The sequence below is a fragment of the Lycium ferocissimum genome, chromosome 8, assembly GCF_029784015.1.
Source record: "Lycium ferocissimum isolate CSIRO_LF1 chromosome 8, AGI_CSIRO_Lferr_CH_V1, whole genome shotgun sequence".
Lineage (NCBI taxonomy): Eukaryota > Viridiplantae > Streptophyta > Magnoliopsida > Solanales > Solanaceae > Lycium > Lycium ferocissimum.
The window spans coordinates 26611518-26639475 of record NC_081349.1 but is presented as its reverse complement, the minus strand read 5'-3'; the positions used below and the strand labels follow the sequence as shown (position 1 = coordinate 26639475).

The 27958-nt window shown below is 35.2% G+C and overlaps 4 protein-coding genes across 4 annotated transcripts; 1 reads left to right on the top strand and 3 right to left on the bottom strand.

Annotated features, from left to right (window-relative positions):
* Window positions 1–419: 419 nt before the first annotated feature.
* Window positions 420–1343, top strand: LOC132066768 (uncharacterized). The gene has a single exon (XM_059459982.1). It carries the CDS (start codon window positions 635–637, stop codon window positions 1223–1225), a length of 591 nt encoding a protein of 196 aa, XP_059315965.1. The 5' UTR covers window positions 420–634; the 3' UTR covers window positions 1226–1343.
* An 11020-nt stretch (window positions 1344–12363) lies between these two features.
* LOC132067748 (prolycopene isomerase, chloroplastic) lies at window positions 12364–19710 on the bottom strand. The gene is given in 11 exon segments (XM_059461055.1): window positions 12364–12708; window positions 13052–13193; window positions 13772–14008; window positions 14806–14964; window positions 15078–15113; window positions 15115–15270; window positions 15968–16255; window positions 16609–16662; window positions 16919–17029; window positions 17246–17469; window positions 19544–19710. Coding segments are annotated over 11 exon segments (1716 nt in total). The 5' UTR covers window positions 19680–19710; the 3' UTR covers window positions 12364–12535.
* A 1881-nt stretch (window positions 19711–21591) lies between these two features.
* On the bottom strand, window positions 21592–21933 carry LOC132066194 (uncharacterized). The gene has a single exon (XM_059459557.1). The coding sequence runs from the start codon at window positions 21931–21933 to the stop codon at window positions 21592–21594; it is 342 nt and encodes a 113-aa protein (XP_059315540.1).
* A 4763-nt stretch (window positions 21934–26696) lies between these two features.
* On the bottom strand, window positions 26697–27426 carry LOC132066767 (uncharacterized). Its single transcript, XM_059459981.1, has one exon. It carries the CDS (start codon window positions 27375–27377, stop codon window positions 26970–26972), a length of 408 nt encoding a protein of 135 aa, XP_059315964.1. The 5' UTR covers window positions 27378–27426; the 3' UTR covers window positions 26697–26969.
* Window positions 27427–27958: the final 532 nt, after the last annotated feature.

Sequence of the window (27958 nt, the reverse complement as noted above, 5' to 3'; positions counted from 1 at the left end):
CTACTTGAGTTTTTTTCAACTTTTATTAAGATAGCATCAACAAAAAAGAAAACCAACAAGCGTTGTACTAGATTGACAAGTACTTATTCATCTTTCATCGGAGGTCTCAGGTTCGAGTCCCCAGGAGTATCAAATCACCTTTGTAAGGGAGTGTTTTGCCCCACAATGTGGGACTCCATGGCGCGAATCCGATTTAGTCGGACTCCTACCGGGTACCGCACACCAGATCGTAAACAAAATAAAATAAAATAGAAAAGAATAAATAAAGATCCTAGAAGGAAAAATATTTAGGAACTTCTGACGGAGTAAATCCGACTAGATGGAAAATTAAAAAAATATACCCAAAAAAAAGGGTCCTAGGAGGAAAAGGAAAAGGACTAAGCGACGGAAACTAGATGGGAAATAAATAAATAAAAAACAATACACCAAAAAAAAAAAAAAAAGGTCCTAGAAGGAAAAGGAAAAGGACTGAGCACAAAAACTAATTGGTAATTAACTACACCAAGTTCTTATAGGAAAAGGCTTTGCCAAACACGAAAATTTATTTATATAAAGCCTTTGCCCAACTAAAACATGCATCTTCTCTTTTCTCTAGGGTTTAATTAACATCTTAATCAAATTCACATAACCAACCATGGCACGTAACCAAGAGAAATCACAATCAACGTTAAACCGATTCCTCTCAGAGAACAAACCTAAAGGACAAACCCTACGTCGCCCATATTTAGCCTCTGAGTGCAAAGATTTAACACATGCAGACAAATGGCGACACCAAATCTTGAGAGAAATTGGTCGTAAAGTACTCGAGATCCAAAACGAAGGACTCGATGAACACCGGTTACGTGACCTTAACGATGAGATTAATAAGTTGATACGAGAAAAAAGACACTGGGAAAAGAGGATTATTGAACTTGGTGGACTGAATTACACGTGTAATTCGGCGAAAATGACTGATTTAGAAGGGAATATTGTTGATGTACCAAATCCAGGCGGACGTGGTCCTGGATATAGGTATTTTGGTGCTGCGAAGAAATTACCTGGTGTTAAGGAGTTGTTTGATAAACCAACAGAATCGCGAAAAAGAAGAACAAGATGTGAGATATATAAGAGGATTGATGATAGTTACTATGGATATAGAGATGATGACGATGGAATATTGGAAAAATTGGAGGAACAATGTTGTGAACGATATTGGCCCAAAGGGCATGCTTGGAGGTATTGTTAAGAATGGGCCTGGATCAGTAATTGTAAAGCAGCCCAACACTAAATTAAGTGGCCTTGTATGGGATCCGGGTTGATAAATAGCAATTGGTTGGAGCAAAATAGGTTATGCGTATGGTTATGAAGAAGAATCTGTTCCTCTCATCTCCTTTCTCAGAATCTAACTTCTCACCCCCATTCTTATCTCTATTAAAAAAAAAGTTACTTGATTTCAATATTTCTCATTGAATTCAAAAACTTTGAGTGTTATAATTGTAATTTGGCTAGAAATGTGATTATATATATTTATATAGAATTCTGGTTTGTCACATTGGTGCTTTCATTGACGATTCTAATGGCAGTGGTGGTATTAGATCGATTCAGCGGCGTGGGTAATCCAAAGGACTGGATTTATCGGGCAGAGAGATATTTCACTTTCCTTGGCTCTTCTGAATAATATTGGCTACCTCTTCCTTCATTGTATCTCGATGGTGAGGCCCTCGAATGGTTCAGTTGGATGTTTCGCAACAAACAATTTTCTGATTGGAAACATTTTAAGGAGAAGTTAGCGTTGCGCTTTCGGAAACAAACCTAGACAAAGTCGCCTATGGTGGACAATCGAATTACCAGTAGCTTTGCTACAGAAGATCGAGGACAAATGTTCATTTATGTCTCAGCAGGTTACAATAGAAGATACAAGGATTAATGTTGCTACAGTTGTCCCGGTGAATAATGTTGAGGGCCAACCTGAGACGTTTCATACTTCGATCGACATAAACACCCTTAACGCTGGAACTGATGCGGCGTTAGACACTGAATATTCAGGCCATGTGCACCAGGTGTCCGATGAGAGTTAAACCAAAGTGAAAACTCAATGTTGACACCGCGTTTGATTTGGTGGCAGAGGATTTGGAGGGGCTATTTTGCAGGTAACTCAAGTTCTTGACGAATATATAAAGTGCCCTGAAAGTTTGTTAACTCAAGTGAAAAGGAAACTTAACTTTGATTTGGAAGAGAACAACAAGAAAGAGGACATCCTAACTTTTGATCTAGATTCTCAGTCTCTTGTTATTGCAGTTTGGGATACAATGCCCGATATCGAGGACCACGTTGATTTGCCCGTTGCCTTTATTTCCATGGATCATGAGGTAACATGTGATTCAAATTGAAACTGTTATAGTACGTTGTCCTTTTCAGTTTGATCCTGGTTTACACGAACACCCAACATGTCGATACACGATTCCATGTTTTCCATTTGATACAAGTGCTAAATACATTATGGTACCCAAAAATAACTTTGCAAGAATCTTTATATATGGGATCCGGGAATAAGTTTTGAGGTCATCTCTAAAATGTTATCCCGTGAACCTGGAGGCAACAATGGCAGGGATATTCTGGCAAGTTTTGTTTAATTTTCTCTTACTCTAGCCCCAGAGTATCGGTATCCGGACAATATAGGTGTGTGATCGTCTACATCTTGCAATCTGATTCGATGGCAGATTGAAAAGTTGCTCGTTCTTCAACTTTTACTCACTTTTATATTGCTGAAAGAGGCTTTTACTTCTACCTGACAACATTGGCACCAAAGGCGACTGAATTACCTAGGAGAGAAAAATTTCTTATTTTGCTTTAACATGGTTTGATGAAAATGAGGCGCGACAGATGAATATCCATACTTTCAAGACGTGCGTGCTTGCAGTTATTGTTTCAGCAACTCTTGGCATGCTTCGTCTTTGGAATGTTGATTCGGGCCTTGCACCTACTGCCAAATATCGCTATTGTGGTTACCTGGCATTCTACTACTTCTAGCTTACTTCCCATTGCAAATCCGATGGATTAGACAATAAGATCATATTCATGCCTCGTCAAATGTTATATATTTTAATCTCTGATTTACTTAATGACATTTGCTATTACTTTGGTGCTTTTTAGAGGTAGCAAACCTTTGTCTCTACATCCTTTCTCGTTTTAATTGGGCTATATTCTCAATGGGTTTAGGAGAGAAATATTGCGCTGCATATTCAATTCAAGTTGTTGTGTTCGATATTAGAGCAGGCACTGAAGTGCCAACAAGAAAGTCACTGGATGAGAAAATGACTGTCCCTTGGATTGCTTTTCGGACCGCAGGCACTTACTCAATATCTATTCCTTGGTACAGTAATCTACTTCCTTTCTATGAGGACACACTATCCATTATTCTAGTGTTTTCAACCACTTTAAGAATCTGGTACATGACCTTGAATTTGCACAAATCAGTTGTTGTCCTGAATTCTTTTGAGGAGTTGGCTCAAGAAATTAACAATGAGCTTCAATCAATGCTCTGGATTGGAAAGCAAAAGGGTGGATATATGCTGCGAAGTTATGTAATTGTTATCATACTCCCCTTAATGGACCAGTCGGAGAAGTATGTTCCACTTTACGAGTGTGATATTCTTTCATTGTTGATATTGTTCTTACTCAAACCTTGAGGACAAGGTTCTTTTGAGGACGGAAGCATTGTTGTGAACGATATTGGCCCAAAGGGCATGCTTGGAGGTATTGTTAAGAATTCCTGTAATTGTAAAGCCAACACTAAATTAAGTGGCCTTGTATGGGATCGAAGTTGATAAATAGCAATTGGTTGGACAAAATAGGTTATGCGTATGGTTATGAAGAAACTTGTTATTGCAGTTTGGGATACTCATCTCCTTTCTCAGAATCTAATTTCTCATCCCCATTCTTATCTCTATTTTAAGTTACTTGATTTTAATATTTCTCATTGTAATTCAGTAGTTTGAGTGTTATAATTGTAATTTGGCTATCAGTGATTATATATATTTGTGCTGCGAATTATGGTTTGTTACAAACAATGTATGCGTGAATACAACAATAACAACATACCCAATGTCATCTCACAAGTGAGGTCTGAATGGATAGAGAAAAATAATTTGTTCGAAGATGTGATCGAGGAGGAAAAGGAAAGGGAAGAAGAATTTGCGGTATATGTGCCATTGCCGGACGAGAAGGAGATTGAAAGGATGGTGATTCAACAGAAGAAGATGGAACTTATGAGGAAATATGCTAGTGAGGATTTAATGGAAGAGCAAATGGAAGCTAAGGCTATGCTTAACATTCAAAGGTAGGCCTTCATTAATTTTTTTTTTTTTTTTTTTAATAATTGTGGTGTTCAAGCTAGCTTGTTGAACAAAAGAAACATATTTTGGCTATCTTTAGTTAAAGTAAAAGGAGTATTATATAATAGAACATATGTTTCTATTAATTGAACAAAGGAGACTCTGTTTTGGAGTTGTTGTTTCTCTGAAGATCTAGCATTAATGCAACTTTGTACTTCTTTTTAGTGTAGCAAACTAGCAATGAATAGAATGAGTACTACTGTGATTTATAGTGAAGTTTATAGAAAAGAGCACTGAGTAACAGCATTGATTTTGTTATATACTCCCTCCATTCCATAATAAGTGAACAGGCTTTTAATTTGTTTGAAAATAAGTATGTAGATTTCAAGAAGAAATGAACTTCTTCTTCCAAAACTAACCCATATTTACATAATCAATAATCATTAAGCTTTTCTGTTTCTAGGCATTTAATTATGGGTAAGTTGCATAGACCTAAAAAGTCACTTATTATGAAATGGAGGGAGTACATTTCAGTGTGATTATTCTTTTTACTAATAAGGTAAATGTTTATATATAAAGGTACCCAGAAGGTACAAATACAACAGACTAAACTACTGACTGAAGCAGAAAAAGAACTACACATGTCCTATCACTTCTAAGAAATCTAAATACTCATCCATGTTTTTCATAACACACCTTTTACACCAAAAAACAAATTCAAAAGAGTTAAGCACGTGAAAATTCTTTTTAGTAAGAGGTGGCGATGAGACTCTAACTGGATACCTTTACTACCAACATGTCGATATTTTCACAAAATGATACAAGGCGATACATAGATTACCAAAAAAATACTATGCGACAATCCTGATCATCCTGATTCTGGTGCGCCTAAAAAATACCATGCGAGACTATGCACGTCTTAAAAATACTATCCTGTCCTGGGAAACACGTTGTAGTTATCATAGACCCCTATTTTCTCATTAAGCCCCAGATTGGAATTAGTAACTTCAAGTTGGAACCAAAACTCTCAATTTGTGGCTTTGGCTTGAGAAATCTTCCAACAATTGTTCGTTTACATTATCCGCCATGATTCCATAGTAACTAAAAATAATTGTCCGCATCCCATTGTGGGTGGTCTGCCTTGCAACTATAGATTCTTCATTCAAGGCAATTCTGATTCACAGTTGAACTTGGACTCTCGGTGACCTCGGTAGCATATGTAAACATTGTTATTCCATTGGGCCTACAGATGTCTAGGGCCGGTGTGGCAAGCCTTAACCTACTAAACAGTTGACCCGCTTTGCCCTGCCTGGTTTAGCTAGTTTCTTCAACATTTGCCCCGCCCTGCCCTGTCTCTTTTATGTGTATTGTAAATATCTTTTCTCTTCATTTTTTTTTATTTCACAACATTCTATTTCATTTTTTTTATTTTGTTATTTGACCTTTATTATAATATACTAGAAGTGCAAGTTTATAGAATATGACCAAGTAAAAAGAATAGGAAACATAGCCATCTGAAAATTAAAAAAATTCTTTCTTTAAAGTTCATCCCTTCTGACTTGTTGAAAGGCTTACTAGTTATAAAAGAGCAACCTGGAATTATAAGATGATACTTACAATTTTTTGTTAGATTAGAATTTAGATGTTAAATAAACAAGTAGCATGTACAGGTAGGTAGGAGTAAGTCTGGGTACACTCTTATTCTCCCCAGACCCCACTTGTGGACTATACTGGATATGTTGTTGTTGTTCTTGTAAGAAAAGATTCTAAGCGGGTTGGCTCCAAATCTTCCATTCGTAATAGCTAAATCTAAAATCTTGGCTCGCGGCGATCATCAAATTGTTCGTGACACATAACAAATCCTAGATCAAACTCTTGAATCAAATCCAAAGTCCAACAAGTTCAAGATTAAGCTTCAAGCCTTTGAAATGACGTATGTGAGGAGAAGAATTTTTAGATCGGAGATATTATATGGATTATAAACCTCATCATTTCTTAAGTCTAATATTACTCTTGTTATATTATTTCATGCCTTTATTATTTTAGGCACGAAAATTGTGTTTACACATATATTTAAAAAAAACGGAAAAAGGCCAAATATACCCCTCGTTATACTTTGAGTCCAAATATACCCTAGCCGTTATATTTTGGGTTCAAATATACCCTCTTCCGTTAAACTTGTTCAAGGTGGACATCAATCCTACGTGGCACTAACATTTGATGAGGTGGATGCCACATGACATGCCACCTCAACATCCCTATCCCATTTTACCCCTCTTCTCTTTTGTTCTTCCACTATTAAAATTTCCTTCACAACCACCCCCATTGCCACCATTGCACCATCTACCATTGTTAGTAAAATAGGAGAGGGGATATTATATAATTGTTACACTAGGGGCATACAAAGTACAAGTATTAAATGTTGTAACTAAATGAAATATCTATAGTTAAAGGAACTCAGATAAGTTGGTTTCGTTTCTTCAATTTCTCAAGGAAATCGTCTTCAAAGCTCCAAGGAACCGAGAATTTATGTTCCTGTCCTTTAATGTCTGTCTGCACCGAATGCTTTTATACCGAATTATTTCTCACTTGTAATAAGGCTTTCTTGGCCATCTGAATTAGAAAGGCTACTTATGTTTTCCAGAGCTCTAACTATAAGGCGGTAACAATGGCAATGGTTGTGGCGGGCAAGGAAATTTTAATGGTGGAAGAACAAAAATAAAGTAGGGGTAAATGGGTTCAACTAGCATATTGGGCAACTGGCAACCACCTCATCAAATGTCGTTGTCACGTAGGATCGATGTCCACCTAGTGTTGGGATTGGACAAATTTAACATAGGAGGGGTATATTTGAACCCAAAATATAACAGTAGGGATATATTTGGACCCAAAGTATAACGAAGGGTATATTTGGCCCTTTTCCATAATAAAAAATGAAAATAAAAATTACTTAATTGCTATTAGATGTAGTATTCGCTTTTTACCTAGATAGCCCCTTAAACTTGACTTGTTTTATAAGATAGACATATAAACTTACATGGTGACCATATAGACATTTAAACTTGTCCAAAGTGTATTTTGTAAACACTGAATCCACCCTGGCATATAGCGTGCTGTGTATTTTCTTTTGAGCGCGTGAAGCCCAAACCTATGAAATTTACAGAAAAATAAATAAATAACGATAAAAAGTCCCTCTTTATATAGCCCATACCCCCATTAACATATAAAAATAACACATACTCTTTTTCTTCATCGTTGAAAACACCATTGAAGGCAAAAAAGGTCAGCGGTCATACCAAATGCTTTCTTCTAAATCTCTCTTAGATTATTGGAAAGAAATCTGATTCACCTATTTTTTTCATTATCTCCAATCTCCAAACAAGTTGACCACTAGGTAATGGGGTTGTTTTCTGTCATTGTGCAGTAAAAGTATTATTGAAGACTTCTTGGTTCTTGGTATCCAAACCAAATAACCCGAAGATATAACATCCAACGTCAGGTCAAAGTGTACGAAGAGAAAGATGACTTATGGGGCGAGTTTGAAAAAAGTTTCTCGTGTATTCTTGGATTAACATTAATGTTCATCATGTATCTACTATTATATTCTTGTGGTGCACAATTACTTGAGATCTAATGGATTCTTGTTCAAGTTAGAAGAACCTCAATTGATCATCCATATCATGATAATGTCCCATCATTCAAATCACAAGTGTCAACACTCGGACACAAATTGACCTCACAAGAAGGATCAATTCGGTCATCAATAGGATCAACTAGTGTAGAAACACTTTCAAGCTTCAATTTTAAGGACATTTAGAGAACAATTTCGGGGATTTATGTAGATGAACTGGGAGGACGAATTCGGGAGATAGATGAGCATCAAAGTGGCCAAACGAGTAAAGGAAGGCTATGATTGCAAAAGAGGCCACTTCATTAATTCAAGATGTAATCTAATGTTATAAGGTCCTTTTTATGTTATTCTGCAATTTGGATGGAATTATGAATTTTGTATGCAATTTCTATTTAGTTGATCCATGATGTAAATCAATGTTTCAATCAAATATATATGAAAGAATTTGGAATTACCCTGTGTTTATAAGTCCTCCCAAGGTGATTCTTAAAGGGAAATTTGCAGGATTGCCCTTCGCTGGGGGTGGTCTTTAATTTTTACCCCTCAAAATGGTGGTTTTTAAACGTCCTTTCTTTACATTCGTAATTTGCAAAATTCTGTGATCAAAATCCGACGATGCAAAGTTTAAGTTAATTTTTTTTTTTATTTTTCTTAATCGAAATGTGGTTCGATCCCACAATCTTTGTTAGGCGAGAAATTTCGACCACCAATTTGAAGGGCAAAAATTAAAGACCACCCCAAATAAAGGGCAATCCGGGCAAAAAGATTCTTAAATGGCAAAACAGTTAGTATCTTCGCTGGGTCACTCTATCATTTGATGAAGCAACATTTCCCAATTTTTTTCTGGCACTTGCAACAAGGTTTCAGCAATTTTTTTTAGCACTTGCAACAATCCACAATCGAAAGATGAAATTTCCACATTTTCATGATTTTATCTTGATCTTCGTTGAAGTTTGGATGTGTTTTGACTTTAAAATTAGAGGGATGTGGTTCAAATTCATGGAATCTGATAGAGAATGGAAGGAATTTGATGTTTAATGTGATTGAAGAGAGCGTGGGATAAACAAATGAGGGCCATGATTTGGCTTTGGAATATTATTTGCTTACATGGAAAATTACACGTGTTTGCACCATATTTTCTTTCGTGGATTATTATTTACTCTTTGCCACATAAATGGCGTTTGGACCTCACGCATTGGGTCTGCATCACAAATGTGTTTGAAAAATACACTTTAAACAAGTTTCTTAGTTGCTATTTGATCACTCGCGTAGCTTATACGCTCATTTTACACTTTTTATTATTCAGTTTGTTCAGCTTTTACTTAGATAGCCTAAACAAAAAGAAACAAAATCCTAATCCTAGAAAGAAAAAGAGAATGATTTAAGGACTAAAACAAAAGCTAGCCGCACGTTAACTAAACCAAGTTCTTAAAGGAAAAGGCTTTGTCAAACACCAAAATAATTCTATATAAACATGACCGTATGTAAAATATTGTACCCTAATAAAATCTGAACAGTGTCTTTTGCTTTCTCTTATAAACATCTGAAATAGGATGACTGCAAAAAGAAAATATTCAATACCTGATGAGATTATTCATGATATATTCTCTAGGCTTCCCATCAAATCTTTAATGCGTTTCAAGTGCGTCGCCAAATATATCACTCTCTTGTACTTAATTCTTATTTCATGGATGTCCATCAAAGCCGCTCCATGTCTTGTTCTGGTCAAAGGACCAAATTATTCCTACTCGGGAGCGGCCAAGAGAACTTTTACACCATAGACCTGAAGTTGATACAACCTAAAGCCTCCGTCCTTGGTGTCGAGGGATTCAACGTTTTCAGAAATCCTAAACTTTCGTACGCTAAAGGTTTATTATGTTTATGGAGTGAGAATTCTCTTCATCCGGCTACTATTTTCAATCCTAGCACAAGAGAAGTGAGATTTCTTCCTTGTTTACCAGATCGTGTTGCTGGAGATTTAAAGACTTATCGTTGTTCCTATACGTTGGGTTTCGACTCAGTTAAAAAGAGGCACAAAATCTTGATGACACTTGATGGTGGATGCGTGTCAATAAGACACTGGGTTTTCACTCTAGGCACAGACAAATCGTGGAGAGAGATCAAAAGCATACTCAATTTTTATCCATTAAGACTTGAAGGAGTTCACATCGATGGAGCTGTCTATTTATACGGTGTTTCCTACGCAAGTGGGAGACATATGATAGCGAAGACATATGATAGCGAAGTTTAACGTTAGAACTGAAGAATTCAGAAGTATCCCGTTGTGGAACATTACGTCATCTCGTTGCTATTTTAACCAGCTGGTAGAAGTTGAGGGAAAATTAGGAGCCGTTGATTTAACATGGAGTAGTGGAATGCAAATTTGGATTTTACAAAGTCCTGAGAGAGAAGAATGGGTGAAGCTTATTAACACTAGTGTACTTCCGACCTGCTGGCAAAATCAAGGAGTATTAGAAGAGATTAGTTTATGTAGTGATACTCTTAATGGTGAGATCATATTAATTAACTCAAGAATCAAGCCAAATCGGATATTCTTTTATGATTTGAAGAAAAATAGTTGGAGATAAATTGAAGTGTTGGGGCTTGGAGAAAATGTTAAGATTACTGGTATATGTAGTTACGAGGATAGCCTCTGCTACCTGGACAGATTTGATGTTAAAAGTTTGTACTTTGAGCCTATGAGGCATTGGGAATTGATTCTTCTGGATCAACATTATACCTGAGATCATGGCTGGAGCTATTTATCTATATATAATATATTAGATGCTGAATTCTCTTTACTTCTTTGTGTAGTACTTTTTTTTTTTTTTTATTTGAATGCTTCTGCCATTGCCTAAAATTTGCAAAATCCAAATTCATATGAAAGAGGAAGGAGTTATAGGCTAAGTTACTCGGACTCTTCACTTTTGGTGCCGCACCCGTGTTGGAACGACGGGGGTGAGGGTGCCGGATCCGTACTCGATCTAGTCAAAAGATTTTGGATACTTTGACCAAAATTGACGGAGAAATTCCGGAAAAATTCAATGATTTTTGTAATCAAAACAAAAGATAAGGTGAAATTGAAGAAATGGAATACCTTGTACATAGAAATTCCTAGGCCACTCCTTTCCCTTTTATCTCCTTCTGGGATTTTCCTCTTGATCAATATTTCCTCCTCAGGTTTTCCACATAATACCTCATAATTAATGTTTTATAACTCTATTTTTAGATATTTGAATTAATTTTAGCCGAATCCCCGCACTCATAGCCATACCTGGATCCGTATCCCCGAATCTGTAAAATTTAGATCATGAAGGATCCGACCTCTAGATCCACACCGTATCGGACACCCGCACCCAAGTCCGAGCAACTTAGTTATAGGTTACCAATACCAAGGAACATAACTTAACAATTCCAAATGTTGTAACTGATAAGATTATAAAAAAGCTCAATGTCTTTTACATGTATGACGAATAATTCAAGACTCTTGCTCTGCACCATCAAAATCATATCTCCCTTCATTTTCTTTTTATAATCGTGTTGTCCGAACCAACTTGCACGCATCTAGGTTAATTTTATGGGATACCTGCTCCCTCCAACTAGCATATCGGGCAACTCAGTCCATCAAAGCTTGGACAAATGCAAGAAATCACCTAGTGTTGAGATTTGAACATGAAAATCATGATTCTCAACTCCGCTTCATGAACCACTAGGCCACACCCTTGAGTGTCATTTCAACTTAATTGCTAGGACATGCTAATTCAATTAATTTTGTAAAAGTGGTTAAATCAAAAAGATAAAAGATTGGTAAAAGTAACAAAGCAATGATTTATTAACAAGCCAATACTCCCCAGAGGAAAATTTACTGTAGTGATTTTCTAAATAATCAAATATCTTCAAGACAAGTACCACTCATTAAAAAAAAAGTACTTAAATTCTAATGTATATACTAATAACAGTCATTTCAAATCTGCAACTCATCAAAACTTTTACTAGTCTTAGTGGTTAGCACTTACCATCAAGAATATAGCATATAAGCCATTCATCTCTTTTCAATAAGAGCGGGTAACTGAAATAAGTACAATAGTAGTAACAAATAAGCATGCTCTGGTGTAAACGAAAGCGAATTGAGTTGAAATATACTCAGATGAACATGGCAAGAACATACCAGATAAGAGTCAAGTGGATGATCATCTAGCCCAATCTGGAGGCTGTATAGTAACTGTGAACGCATCATTTGCATGAGTATGAACAGTGAAGTACCTTAAATGAATTAGCAACTGTTTTTCACTGGAAAAAGTACCACCGATTCAGAAAGATTCCCAAGTCCAGCACTATAACAAGTTTGAAGTTTTCAAAGATGAAGGAGAGTATAACTTGTTAATCAATAAGAACAGGAAAAACTAGTAAGCAAACATGTGCGGAGAATATAACTTTCATTCCAAAGAAGTTTCGAACAGAAGATTCGCCATGCTACATTTCATTAAAATTAACAAAAGGAAGAATTGTACAAAGTATAACCAAAGTTAAGCTTTATACAGAATGAGTCAAAACTCCAGAACTTCAAACGACTTATCGTCTCGGAGTCTCCTCATATCCCTACAGCATCAAGAAGTTGCGAATGTTGTGTCACAGAAACCAGTGAATTCGCAACAATGGCACCACTAGCAGCAACTGCAGGCACTCCAATGCCAGGAAAAGTAGAGTCTCCACAGCACAAGAGTTGTGGAATTGGTGTTGAATGTCCAGGAAATGTGCCTTTACCTGCAGACGAAAATTTAACATAGATCACTATTGAGGTTTAGAATGAGTTTGATCTTATTATAAATTTATACATTTTAATGCTTTTGATATGTATTATGTGTACAGTCGGATCTCTCTATACCAGTGATCCTCTATAATAACATTTCGCTATAACAATCAAATTTTCTTTGGAACCGATTTTCATATTATGTTATATTATATGTACTCTATAACGTTATTTAGCTATAGCAGCCAAAAAAGACCTGGACAAACGATGCCATTATTAAGAGGTTCTACTTTACATAGTTCGAGTCAAAAGTAATGACTTCAGTTGAACCCCCCGCCCAGATCCACCTCTATTTACCTGCTAATATAGCCGGCCCATAGGTCCCTCTGTTTCTTCTAAGAAATCTTTGATGTGTTAATGGAGTTCCAACTAATTTCACCTCACACTTCTCGCGATTAAACCCTGGTCCAAGTGCTTTCTCCACAGCCTTCCACATTACCTGTCATGTAAACAGAAAATCAGGTGAGAAGTGACCTCAATATGAATACAGATTTACAGCTAACTAAAGTGAAAAGTTCAACAAATTCTTGACTGAAGGTCACAAATTACAAAGATACATATAGAGAAGGAAAGGAACAGGAAAAAAGAGGACAAACAAACAAGTTATAAGAGATATCTAGAGCATAAATAAGTATTCAGGCACCGGGTTCATCTAAACCCAGTACTTTCAACAAGGAGCATAAGTTTATGTGTAAAAGTTCACTAACATTGCAACAATAAGGGATTTCCCAAATTTCAACAGGTTCGTTCTTAGAATCTTGAAGCATTGAATCATGCTTTCAAATCCTGGATAGCAAGATCTGATCTGGAGCATAAATCAGCTAGGCACAATAGCTGAGCACTGTGGCTTAACTTCTGATTTCAAGATGAATCACAACATCTAACAATTTGTCAGCTAACACCATACTAACATGACATGATAAAGCAAGTTCATCAGCTAGACTATAGTCTCAGATTTTCTAAATAACGGAAGTTGGATGACTGTTTATCATTAAGAAATAAGAAAACAAAGAGAACCTCGGATCTTTCAGCCTTGAGGTTTTTGTACTCATTGCTTCGGCAATCAAGACCTTCCCAAATTTCAAACGGCTCAGTTCCAGGGGTATAAGCATGCAAAACATGCTTTCCAGGTGGAGCAAGATCCGGACTAAGCACACTAGGCACAGATATTAGCACGACGTTCTGATCAGCATCAACCCCTCGGTCCCAGTCATTAACAACTATATGATGGATTCCCAGGTCATCAGGTATACCCTAAACATCCAGTACAATGACAATTAAAGAAAGCAATGCCAATGAAAAACAAAACAAACAGAAATATCTCTACAACCCCCCCACAAGAGGAAGAGATGATTAACATGATCCTGAAAATGATGTTTCTAATCTTTATTTCGTGATCGGGTAGTTTACTTTATGAAAGCCATATTCCATTGTGACAGTCTACTAATTGATTTGCTGACGGAATTGTATGTACTGTCAAAGGTTTTCCTTGATAGGTGCATATGAATAATTGACAATTGAAGATATTTAAAAGGCGTATTGGAAAAATTGTGGTCAAAGATAAACTAGTTTGACTCACGAAATCTGAAAGGTGTCACATAAATTGACAAGGGATGGATGAGATCCTTTCCATAACTAGAGTATCGGGTTCAAAACCTAGGAATGGAATGCAGCGTGAATCTAGATTAGGCGGGGCCAGTAGATTCCGGATACCAGATCTTTAAGCCAAAAAAAAATAAAAAATTGGAGGGTCGTTAGGTGAATTATAAATTTCTCATACTTACATAAATTAGTATAACATAAGGTATTTACATTTTTTTTTTTTTTTTTTTTTGAGAATGGCGGTATTTACATTTCAGAAAAACACCTGAACAGAAGTTCCATGACAAGACACTAACCTTCTTGGCCCATTCATAAGAAGGTACAGATAAAAAGTTGAAATAATCAGAACAGTATACCATGTATGCCCCTTCAACCATTAAGCCTACTTATCAGGTCCCCTAGAAAAACAAAGAGAATTCTCAACAACACATTCTTATGCTGTATGTTACCTCTGCATCAAAACCCAAATGCAGATGCATAAATGATTCACACTGTTGGGTCGTTTCGATCCTGTCCTGGTATGATTTCGGGATAACTTGTGGAGGCAATAAACTCAAGGTATCCCACATAGATGCATTGCTGACTACAGCCTTCTTGGCACGGACAAACTGCAACATCAAGTATTTTGGTTTTATGTTTTTGATGAGGAAAAAGCACAACCTTAATAAAAAAATGTCATGTATTATTTCACTATGCGTCTTTTTTTTATTTTTAAACTTACTTGGCCACCTCTTAGTTTGACTCCAACAGCTCGGCCCATTTTCAACAACAATGTTTTCTACGTGACTCTTGAGAGAAATCCGCCCACCAAACTTTTGTAATCCTCGAACAAGAGCATCAACAATTGCTCCACTTCCATGAAGTGGATATTCTAGAGTACAACCTGGCTTATACCATTCTGAAAACATGTACACCTATGAAGCATAAAGGATGATATTGATGAAGTTGCATCAATTGATGGTAAGAATAATGATACTTACACCAATAAGGTAAATTAAATGGAAGGAGGTTAAACATAAAAGCAAGTACAAAAAGTGAGACGTGAACAAAAATCTACAAGATGAAAATCAGTTTCATGGATTCTTGCAGCCATTGCATTTATTCAATAGTGATGAAAATGGAAATAGAAAAGTCCTATTATAAACTAGGTTTAACCTGTTTTTAAATTCACTCTTGGACTTTGTCCTAGGTTTGCAATAAAACCAACAAAATCTGTTTATCAAAAGTTTAAGAAAATTAGAAATGATTTTAATAATGTGAATCAAAAGTGCAAACTCCAAATTTGACACAATTATATCTAAAATTTTTGGTAAATTGCAATTGCAGAATTCTCAAATTTGACCATTAATTTGAAAGATAAGTTTCGGATTCCAACAATAGGTGTGAGGTGCTATTTCTAAAAGTTGACTGCAGTATTTAATTTCTATAGTGCAACTGATTAAATTTTAAATCATAAGAACATAAACATCTCTATTATCACCATACTACATTTTAAAAATAACATTATCAACATGCACGATTTAGAGACACTTGAGCAGAGATTAAACAACATTTTCCTGACAGATGCCAACAACATATCTCTATAAGGAAATATGCATGTTTGATAATTACCATTTCTGCTGAAAGTATGCCGTTAGTTTTGACCCCTGCAAGCAAGAAAGCAAGGAGATCCAGCCAATTCCGTATAAAAGGATCTTTTATCCCCAAAGAATCAATGATTTCTGAAAAGGGTCTAAGAAGCTTGGTAGCACCAAGGGCTCCTTGAGGTCCCATTTGAGCAAAAGATTTAAAGAGGGAAGGTGCATATCTAGCAGCAGCAGTGGAAAGTACACCCAAGTCGCCTCGGATAGATAGTGGAGGCAGAGCCATTGCAGCTGCTGAGATTGGAAGTATTGCGTCCTGTAAAAACAACACTCGATGCAAATGAGATAATAGATTGGAGGCAGAGCTCTTGCAGTTCGAGAGCAAGGGACTGTCAAGAGATTGGAAGTATTGCGTGTGTAAAAAAAAAAAAAAACAAGTTCCTTAAAAGTATGCAAATGAGAGTGACATTCCAAGTTAATTGTCTTTTCCCCATCCAACCAACACCCCAACTCCCACTCTTAACCATCCCACCCCTGCAAGGGACTGTCAAGAGATCTCATATATAAATTGATAATATTTTCTAGTCAAAAACTTGTTTTCATCTCTGGGTATTAGAACAATCAAGAACATAAGAAACAAAACACGTAAAGGAAGTATGCAATACTCACAAGAAGTTTTCTCCACTCTCTCGCTGAATCTGGTCCTCCATACTTCTCAAGATCCTGAATTGTGAGAAAGATTATCATGAAGGATGTTATAAGGAAATATAAACATTCAGTTTTATAACATAAATGGTTTCATTAGGAAATATAACCATTCAGTTAAAAGATACTTCCTCTGTTTCAATTTGTTTGTCTTAGTTTAATTAGGCACGGAGTTTAAGAAAGTAGAGAAGACTTTTGAATTTTGTGATTTAAACTAGAGATTTTCCGATGATGTCTATGAAACATGTTACCAAAAGCCAATAGCAGGTCATACCTTAAAAAACTCTGTTGGGCCTATGCGTGACAAGAATTCACCTTCAGGTAAGTATACCATCCATGAGTCATAGTTTACACAGGGAATTGATTCACCTAATGCATCAAGAACCTGAGAAACATATCAATGTTGGAGACTTAAAAGCAAATAAATACTTTAGTGAAACTGGTCCCATTAAAACATTTGCCAACGCCAGCACTATTCTTTATTCTCACATCTGACAGTTAGATGCTGATAGGAATTCACAATCAACAACTCCAGGTGATTGAGTTCAAGTGTTCAACGTTTGAACAAACAAAGCCAAATCATAAACAGAGAGAGTGTAACCTGCGCTAATGGATTTGCCTGAGGACCTCTTGATTGAAAACCGGAGAACAATGATGGACCAGAATCAAATTTGTACCCTTTAATATCAAAAGAGTGAGCTGCACCCCCAGCTACATCATGGCTTTCCACCACTAAAACATTTTGGCCATACCTAGCAAGAAGTCCAGCACAACATAGCCCACCTATACCGCTCCCAATAACAACAATATCTGCTTCTGCCTTGCCTGCACATTATTCTGCAGTCACATAAACATATGTTCCTGTAGTGAGAGAACTTATCCGCGTTATAAAAGTCTACACTGGCAGATCCTCAGAATTATGGTTTTTCCTTCATTGGAACATCAATTTACAGTGAGGTCCATATTTCATGGATTACCAAGTGGATACATCACGAGTTATCATGTCCACCGAATACCGATCAGTTGCATGCTAATCATGAAGAGAACAATTTTAACAGACATTAGAATCCAGGAATTTACAACAGCGAGACACATCGTGCATAGATTTGTTCCTTTTTAGGAAAAAGTACTCCACTTGTCCCATGTATACAACATACAAGGTAATGCGACTTGTAAAAGAATCAGTTATAAGAAACTGTCAAAACATATTGCAGTGTCCAAACTTAGAGAAGCATGTAAGTACATTATTCCCCATCCCAATTTTGGCTCATTGAGGGTAACTTTGACCAATCTTCGGAACTATCAGTTACGTTAATTTGAAGTTTACATATTCAAAAACTACACTAAATTTGCAAATTTTGCTGTATAAAAGTAAAAAAAGGTACATGTAGAGATGGTAGTCAATATTTACTTAATTTGCTTCACGGTATGCCAAAAACAGTTAGAAATATATTGGAATTGAGGGTATGCAGGGATATGTTGCATCTGTTAACAAAGGAACAACATTAAAAAAAAATGTGATGGAAGTCATTGCTTAATCTCATCAGTATAATTGGAAGGTCACATTTCATTTTTAGCGAACCAGGCAGCGGCAGAGCTAAGACTGTCAAAAGGAGTTCAATTGAATCCGCTTACACCATACAAATAGGGTAAAAACAACTCTTTTTAACATATACTCTAGTGTATTCAGTCACTATGCAAGTTTGACTTTTTCTTAATCCCCTTGTTAAAATTTCTAGTTCTAGTTCCGCTACTAGAACCAAGTGTCGTTAGAAGTCTTTATACTTAACTACTAATAGTGTATAAAGAGGTGACAAAATTAGCTCATGAAAACATAACCCGTCTAACCTGCATAAAGAACATCGTTGCCCCTAAAAATAAAATAATTACCCGCCCATGCCCCCTCTTACTTTTATGCCTCTGAAACTATTTACCTGAAATGCTCCCAAAATTATGATACCAACATGATATATAAATATACTGAGATGGTATCATGCTCATTTGTTCAAAAGACACTTTTAAAAAAAAACTCTATTACACCATCATCTTATATACATATTTTGTGATGGTATCGTGGAGGACTGCTTCAGTCCATCAATGAGACACTCTTCAATCCTCCGTGATACTATCATGGTACATAAATATACTAAGAGAATATCATGGAGGACAGCTTCAGTCCTTCTCTTAGTCCTCCACGATATATAAATATACTATAATGGTATCATGAAAGAAGGTTTTTGGGCGAGAGGGTACTTGGGTAAATATTTTCGACCGGTTGGGTAAGAAGCGAAATTAGTTTAGAAGGAGGCATGGGCAGGTAAATATTTTACATTTTAGGGGTATCTTGTGTTGTTTTCCCTATTTATTAACTCAGTCCATTCTGACCAATCCAATTGAGCTTATACAAAAGTTGGGTTGATATGCTAGCCCAAATTGATCCATGAAACCTTATCAAAGTATTTTTTTTGATTATTTTTGTTTGAAATTTTATTCAAAATATATAATAAAGAAAAAATATTTTATTAGGTAGTTAAATAAAGGATGATAAGAAAACAAAGAAAGAAATTAAAATTTAGTAAGACTTAGAAAATTGGGTTATGACATACTTATTTAGCCGATTTTGACCCAATCCAATACAGTCTAAGTAACCAATAACCTGTTCATTCATTAACTCAGCTATTTTGAAACTCAGCTACTTTGTAACGTCTAATTTCAGGTCAACCCGCCCATTTGACACAATATGATTAGTGTCAGGAAAATCGTCAAACTAACACTCAAGCTATAAATCTTAAATTTCGGTTTATGTGATCACGCATTCATAAATTCACTACTTTTTCAATACCTAATCTTTCTTGTAAAACACACACACACAAAAACAAAAAAACAAGTACAGCTGTACCTGAGACGGGTGGCTTGGAAGTAACAGTGGCGGAGACAGAAACTTCACTGCGCGCCAAAAATTTGCGTTTTCGATTTGCAGAGCTAAAATTTGAAAGTGGAGAAAATGGTTGATACTGAAGAAACCTCAACGCCATTGATTTTTTTTATTATTATTAGTGCAGCTAATAGGCTATAGCACAAAATGTGTAATACTAGTAGTATTATTCTCCATAGCAGTTCTTGATATATTGCATTTGAAAAGTGGCCACGTTCTAAGTTTTTACACCACAGCTTCCCTCCATATCTCTTTTGTATAGTATTGGCCTTTAACGAGTGGATTTCACTTGAGAAAGTGACAATAACGGTCCCTTATGTTTAAAGGTTGGTTCAATATAGCCCCTTAAGTATGCATTGAACAGTTTTTTGTCCTTTAAGTTTGTATAAGTTAACATTTTTAGTCCCTGACAAACATTTACTCCCTCCGTCCCGGTTTTTTATGGCACCATTTGACTAGATACGAAGTTTAAGAAAGAAAGGAATACTTTTGAAATTTACAGTCCAAAACAAACTTTAGATATTTATATAGTTGTAAAGCATTTCATAAAGTTATATTATTTTTAGATATTGAAAGGTACCGTAAAGAAAAGTGTGACACATAAATTGGGATAGAAGGAGTAACAATTTATATCCGTTAGATTTGATGCAAACATTGGGAAGAAAAAGTAACCACAAACACTATATGTCAAGTTCATGGAAACTTAGAATATGCAACACAAAATAAATGCACTAGACACTAAAAAGATGTACAAGAAAAAATAGCAGAAACTACACCAAAAAAAATTGCACCAGACTTGAGAAATTATTTAAAAAAAAAAAAAAAAAAAGCAAAAGCTAAAAAAATTGTATCTCTAAATATGAGTTTCCGCTCATTTCTTCTTCTTTATTCATCATTTTCGTCAAATCTAACGGACAGAGTTTGATAAATATTTGATGGAGATTAAATTTGTTAAGCTTTTGCCAAACTTAAAGGACCAAGGCTGTTCAGTGCATGCTTAAGTAACTGTTTTGAACCAACTCTCAAACATAAGGGACCACTTTTGTCATTTTCACGATTTTAGTGATTCATTATCTTAGCTCGATAAAAGAAACAAAAGATCTAAAGGGGTCCACAACCTGAAAAAACTTTACATTTACCTGGAAAATAACCGTTTTTTTTTTCCTTCTTTTAAAGAAAACTTTGATAATTTTTTAATATTGCAATTTGCAACTATGTCAGCTCACATTGCTAATCCAAAATTAAATAGGAAACGATAGTTACGTTAAGTTGACAGTTAGCATAAAGTTAGTAAATTTATGATGAATTGTTGATGTATGTTTGCCACAAAAAGAAATGTGTGAATTTACACAGAATTTATGGGAATTTTTCTCGGAAATTTGAAAATTCCTAAACTCAAAAATATTTACCTGAGGAAATATTTCCTAGAAAAATTTGCTGCCAATTAGCATGATAATATTACCTAAGGATTGTCTAAGGAAATTATCTGCAAGGACCATTTTCTAAGTAACTTGGTAGGTAACTGATGAAAAGGTGAAAATTTTATTTTCTTTGTAAATTTGCAGGAAATTTCCTTGCTTACAGTTTTTGCAGATTTAACAGCTGAAGAGTTATTAAGCTTTGAAGATATTGACTTAATTTATTTCTTGGCATTTTTTTGTTCCTTTTTTTTTTTTTTTGTTCTTTTTTACCACGAGTAACTAGTATTGATATATATTAAAGTTGGTATTCAACAACAAATAAATATTTATTGCATGCATGCAGATTACTGAACGACATAATTAAATAAATAAATAAAATGTGCATTACCTAACCACTTCATCATTTAAATAAAACAATCATAAAATTCAACATGGTACTATTTATGATTAAAAAACTCCTAGGTGCAAGTCTGATCAACACCGGTTTATTAAAAAGAATTCGAAGGACGATAACTAAACAACTTAGTTCTTAACTTTGCGTGGTACTGATGGAACTAGAGGTTGAGGGAGTACTGTTGGTGGTAATGAACCCTAAATGGGGCAAAGACTCCTAATGGTAAAAGGAAAAAGAGAACTCAAAGGGAAGATCTTAGGCAAACAACTATCCTCAAATTCTAATGCAGCTTTGCAGCATTGAGGACTAATCAACCGAAGTTGAATACTTAAGAAAGATGTTATAATTTCTTCAACACATCCAGGAACATTTAATACCGTTGCTAAACATTTTGGGATATCGGGAAGAAGATCATTACCGATCTGACCCCCTAATCCTGGCAAAAGGCCACCACCTCCAAGTGATTGTGAGACGCTCGGAGAAACCTCGATGGACATGCACAAGAAAATAAGTGCATATGCATAGACAGAAGAAGCCATTTTTCTTACTGAATATGTGAGATGGTTATGATTAATTTGTGTTTGGAGTGTTGAGAGGATTTGGAACTTGATGAAGATTTGGAGGGAGGATGTCATATTTATATTCTAGGATGTAATGTTAATGTACGGTGATCTTTTAATTTCTTTAAATGTCTTTAATATGAGGATTTTAATGTACATTTTAATAGTTGTAACTTGTAATCAATTGTCTTTTAAGTTCTAATTAAGAATCTGTGAAATATTTACTTGCATCTATGGGACATTAAGTAGCAATGTTTATTATATTTATTTGTAGTTCATAAATGGTAGTACATCCTCTAGAAAATAAAAAAACAAGGATTGAACTAAAATTGAACAGAGTCAAAGTGAACAATTAATTTTCAGATATGCTTACCCCCTTAATTGCCTAAAAAATTTAAGCTCAAACTGATAATACGTACGTTAAAACTGAATTGTTGGTTTGTTGTGGCAATGTCAAAATGAACAATTAATTGTTGGTTTGTTGTGGCAATGTTCAAACCGGGGGCGGATTTACATGGCGGTGAGGGTGTTCACCCGAACACCCTCGACAAAAAATTACAGTATATATTAGATAAATTTTTCGTGTTTATGTACATATATTGACTTTTGAACATCTTGAACAAATGCAAAAGGTTAGCTCAAGTGGTTCAGGGTGTTCAAAATTGTCTCTGGCGTCCGAAGTTTGATCTCTAGGGACAACATAGTTTTTATATTTTGCTTTTATTGTTTTTTTCGAACCCCCTGAGTGAAAATCCTGAATCCGCCACTGATTCAAACATCAAAATGGATGTGCTTATTATGTCAATATTAATTGTGGTACTTCAGCGATATTGAATAATAGCACAAATTAATTGAGATGAAGTAATCAAAAGGCAATTTGAAATTAAGAATAGGAAATTCCATGATATTCAGATTTTTCTTTAAGATCGGGGGATTCGGGATAGCTTGCACGCACATTGACTAATTCTACAGATACAGTTTATATTTTTAGTCAATTTTATATTAAGAATAGGCCATTTGAACAATTTATATTTTAGTCCCTAACCAGCGGCGCATACAGGATTTAAACTTTATGGGTTCAATTGAACCCCCACCTTGAATGTTACATACGCCCCTGTCCCTAACAAACATTTAACAATTTATATTGGTTAGATTTGACGGCAGTGGAAAAAATAAAGTAATCATAAACACCAAGAAGTCTCATCAAATCCTAAAATATGCAACACGAAAAAAAAAATGTACTAGACACTAAGAAGATATAAGAAAAATAAGCAGAAATTACACTAAAAAAAGCAGCAACAGACTCTAGAAATAAATTAAAATAGCAAAAATTGTATCTCGTAATGTGAGTTTCCGCTCATTTCTCCTTTTTCATCATTTCTGTCAAATCTATCGGACAGAGTTTGATAGATATTTTACGAAGACTAAAACTGTTAAGCTTTTGACAAACTTAAAGGACCAAGACTGTTAGTGCATACTTAAATGACTATTATGAACCTACTCTCAAACATAAGGAACCATTTTTGTCATTTTCTCGATTTCAGTGATTCATCATCTTATGGGTAAACTCGGAAAAGTTTTACTATGTGCCTCATACAACTGAAATTAGTTGTGTGAGGCTCTTTTTTGTGAGATAAAAAGTGGACTCACATCTTATATTTTTGGGTTCACGTTTTACCTCACCAAAAGGACCTCACACAACTAATGTCAGTTGTGTGAGACACATATTAAAAAATTTCATAAACTCGAGAAAAGAAACAGTAGATCTGATGGGGTCCACAGCGTAAAAGGAGTCAAACTTAACATTTTTACCTTCATTCCATATAAGGAAAATAGCAGTTTTTCTTTTTGTTTTGAAGAAACGAAAAAGGGTCAAATTTGTTCTTGCAGTCTCGCAAATAAGTTATATTTATCCCTCGATATATTTTTTTGATATATTTTCCCTTGTCATCCAACTTTAGGATCATATTGCCCCCGTACTCTATTTTTGAGTCATATTTGCCCTCCTTACATTAAATCCTCTAGTCCCCACTTTTTTTTTTTTCCTACGTGATGCCTACATGTAATTTTTTTCTCTCATTTTCTTAATATTTTTCGAAAAGGAAAGGTTTGTACGCCACTACGGAAAGTAGTGGTTTGTCCAGATATTCATCACCAATTTCAAAATGGTTGCTTCCTGAATCTATGGTAATATGAGACTATGCATGACATCTGCATGTTATGCACTGATATCTTGAAATCTTTTCAAAGACAAATAAGGAGCAGTGGAGCACAAAATGAGACCTTTAGAAAATTGCAATATTGAACGAGGCTCGAAACATAGACCCTTTGTCCCCAGAAACGAAAATAAAGGAGGAGAATTGATTTTTTCACCATGGATGAACAATGAAGCTTTTATGAATTTAATCTGAAGAAAAATAAGTTGGTTGGATGAAATTTGAGTGGTAAAATTACATCCACCATGGATAACCAATGAGGTTTTATGTTTTAATTTTTAGCCGGTTGGGCGAGTTGGTTAAAATGGTTTAAATTGTGATAAGATTTAATTGGGGAAAATAAAAGCCATGTAGGTAATTTTATGTGGGGGCATGGGGATTTAATGGAGTAGGGGGTAAATATGACCCTTTTTTTAATAGTAAATGGGCAAATATATAAAAAAGTATAACGAAGGACAAATATGACTTATTTGTATGAGTACAGGGGCAAATATGACCCTTTTCCGTTAAAAGAAACTTTTGACGACAATTTTTTTTAACGGAAAAGATCCAAATATACCCCTGTACTATTGGAAAAGGGCCAAATATGCCCCTCGTTATACTTTGAGTCCAAATATACCCCTGTCGTTATATTATTGGGTCAAATATATCCCTCTACCGTTAAAGTTGTCCAAAGTGGACATCCTATCCTACGTGGCATTGATATTTGATGAAGTGGATGCCACATGGAATTGCCACCTCATCACCCTTAACCAATTTTACTCCTCCCCTCTTCCACCACTAAAATTTCCTTCCACTCCACCTTCATTGTCACCATTACTGCCATCTTAAAGATTAAGAAGACAGTATTCTCATGTATGTCTTCTATTATTTTTCTGGCAAGTCCACCTTCTACCCAAACACATTAGTGCAGTAATCGGAGTATGTATGCATTTATTTGCAAATCAATAGAATCAATGGTGAGCATTTTAATAGCAAATTACTTGAGTTTCCTGTTAAGTTATGTAGTTATATTTGACATTCTTAATGTTCATCCTCACATATCAGAGAATGAAAACTAAGTTGTCACTTGGCTGTTTTGCATTTAAGACAGATATATTTAAGTTTAACATATTCCCCGGAAAATTTAACCGCTAACTATATCAAATACGTGTGCTTAGAAAGCTGAGACAGATATCATCCCCGGTGTAAAACATACCCATTTTTGCTTAACATTATGGAAGACTAAGAAGTGGGTCAGGGGTGATGAGGTGGCGATGCCATGTGGCATCCACCTCATCAATTGTCAATGCCACATAGGATAGGATGTCCACCTTGGATAACTTTAAGAGAGGAGGGGTATATTTGACCCAATAGTTGTTGGGAAAACCACAAAATAAAACCAGTATAATAATAATAAATATTATTTATTTAGCAAAGTAAAATATCAGCACTTGAAAAATAAATATTACTACGATAATATATTTAGTAAATATACAGTCTGACTTGAGTCATGCTAGGCACTGTCCTAAGAAACTATTTCAGCAAAGTGAAATGTTCCCCCAGGATTAAACAAGCCCTTTTCTAATTAATTAGAGGATACAACAATCAACAAATTTTAAATATACCAACAAGTTTTAGAAGGAAATATAGAACAACCATAAAAGAATAATTAAACAAAATGAAGGAAAGTTATAGTAGAGAGAGGGAACGTGAGGGATGTGGAATAGAAAAGAGAATTTCTTGATTTCATTCTGCTGGAGCATGAACCTATTTATAGGCTTTAAAAGAGGATACTAACTTGCCAAGTGGCAAGCTTATTTGGCAAATCATATTCATTTGCCACTCCCAATTTTTAAGTTAGACATTTGTCCTTCCACTTGTCTAAAATTTGGTTAAGCCATTTGTTCAAAAAATTGGTGGAATACTATTATAATAGTTAAACGGCAGAGTTATATTTGAACCCAAAGTATAACGAGGGGTATATTTGGCCTTTTTTTAATAGTACAGGGGTATATTTGGCCCTTTTCCGTTTTTTTAATATTGCAATTTGCAGCTATGCTACTCACATTACCAGTCCAAGATTATATAAAAGATAAAAGTTACGTTAAGTCGACTGTTAGCATAAATCTAGTAAATTTATGATGAATTGTTGATGTATATTCACCATTACAAGAAAAGTGTGATTTAGATGAGAATTTTGTTTGGGAGTTTTTATCGAAAATCTAAAAATTCCTAAACTCTAGAATATTTAGCTGAGGAGAATAGTTTGCCCAGTAAATTTGCTGCCAATTAGCATGATAATATTACCTAGGGATTGTCCGGGGAAAATTATCTGCATGTATCATTTTCTAGGTAAATCTGTAAGTAATCGATGAAAAAAAGGAAATTTTAATTTCGTTGTGAATTTGCAGGAAATTTCCCTGCTAACAGTTTTTGCAAATTTAACAGCTAAGGAGTTATTAAAGCTTTGATGATATTGATTTAATTTATTGCTTGACATTTCTTTGTTCTTTTTTTTTACCACGAGTATATGTATCGAATGTATGCCCTCGTAACTGGTATTGATATATATTAAAGTTGGCATTCAACAACAAATAAATATTGTATTGCATGCATGCATGCAGATTACTGAAAGACATAATTAAATAAATAAAATGTGCATTATCTAACCGCTTCATCATTAAATAAAACAACACAAAATTCAACATGTTACTAATTTTGCAAAAAAAAAAAAAAAAAAAAAAAGAAAACTCCTAGGTGCAAGTCCGATCACCACCAGTTTATTATAAATAATTTGAAGGACGATAAGTAAACAACTTAGTTCTTAACTTTACGTGCTACTGTTGGAACTAGAGGTTGAGGGGGTGTTGGCGGTAATGAACCCTGAATGGGACAGCGATTCCTAAGTGTAAAAGGGAAAAGAGAACTCAAAGGTAAAATCTTAGGCAAACAACTATCCTCAAATTCTAATGCAGCTTTGCAACATTGAGGACCAATCAATCGAACTTGAATACTTAAGAAAGATGTTATAATTTCCTCAACACATCCAGGAACATCTAACACCATTGCTAAACATTTTGAGATATCGGGAAGAATATCATTACCGACCTGACCCCCTAAACCTGGCAAAAGGCCGCCACCTCCAAGTAATTGTGAGACGCTCGGAGAAACCTCCATGGATATGCATAAGAAAATAAGTGCATATGCATAGACAGAAGAAGCCATTTTTCTTACCGAATATGTAAGATGGTTATGATTAATTTGTGTTTGGAATGTTGAGAGGATTTGGAACTTGATGCAGATTTGGAGGGAGGATGTCATATTTATATTGTAGGATGTAATGTTAATGTAGGGTGATCTTTTAATTTCTTTAAATGTCTTTAATATGAGGACTTTAATGTACATTTTAATAGTTGTAACCAATTGTCTTTTAAGTTCTAATTAAGAATCTGTGAAATATTTACTTGCATCTATGGGACATTAAGTAGCAATGTTTATTATATTTATTTGTAGTTCATAAATTGTAGTACATCCTCTAGAAAATAAAAAAACAAGGATTGATATATATATAGGGAACGTCCCAACAAAACATAAGCCGAGAAGGCTACCTTCATACACACCGCCATGATAAACATAAATAGCTACGCAAGCCGACAGCTGCCACTACAAATGGGTACGCCCGTACACAAGTCATAACCATATAACAAAACACAACCATACATAGACCCACACTTGTGACCACAGACCTCTAAGAGTGACAACGACATTATATGACGGGACAGGGCCCCGCCGTACCCTGGACGATA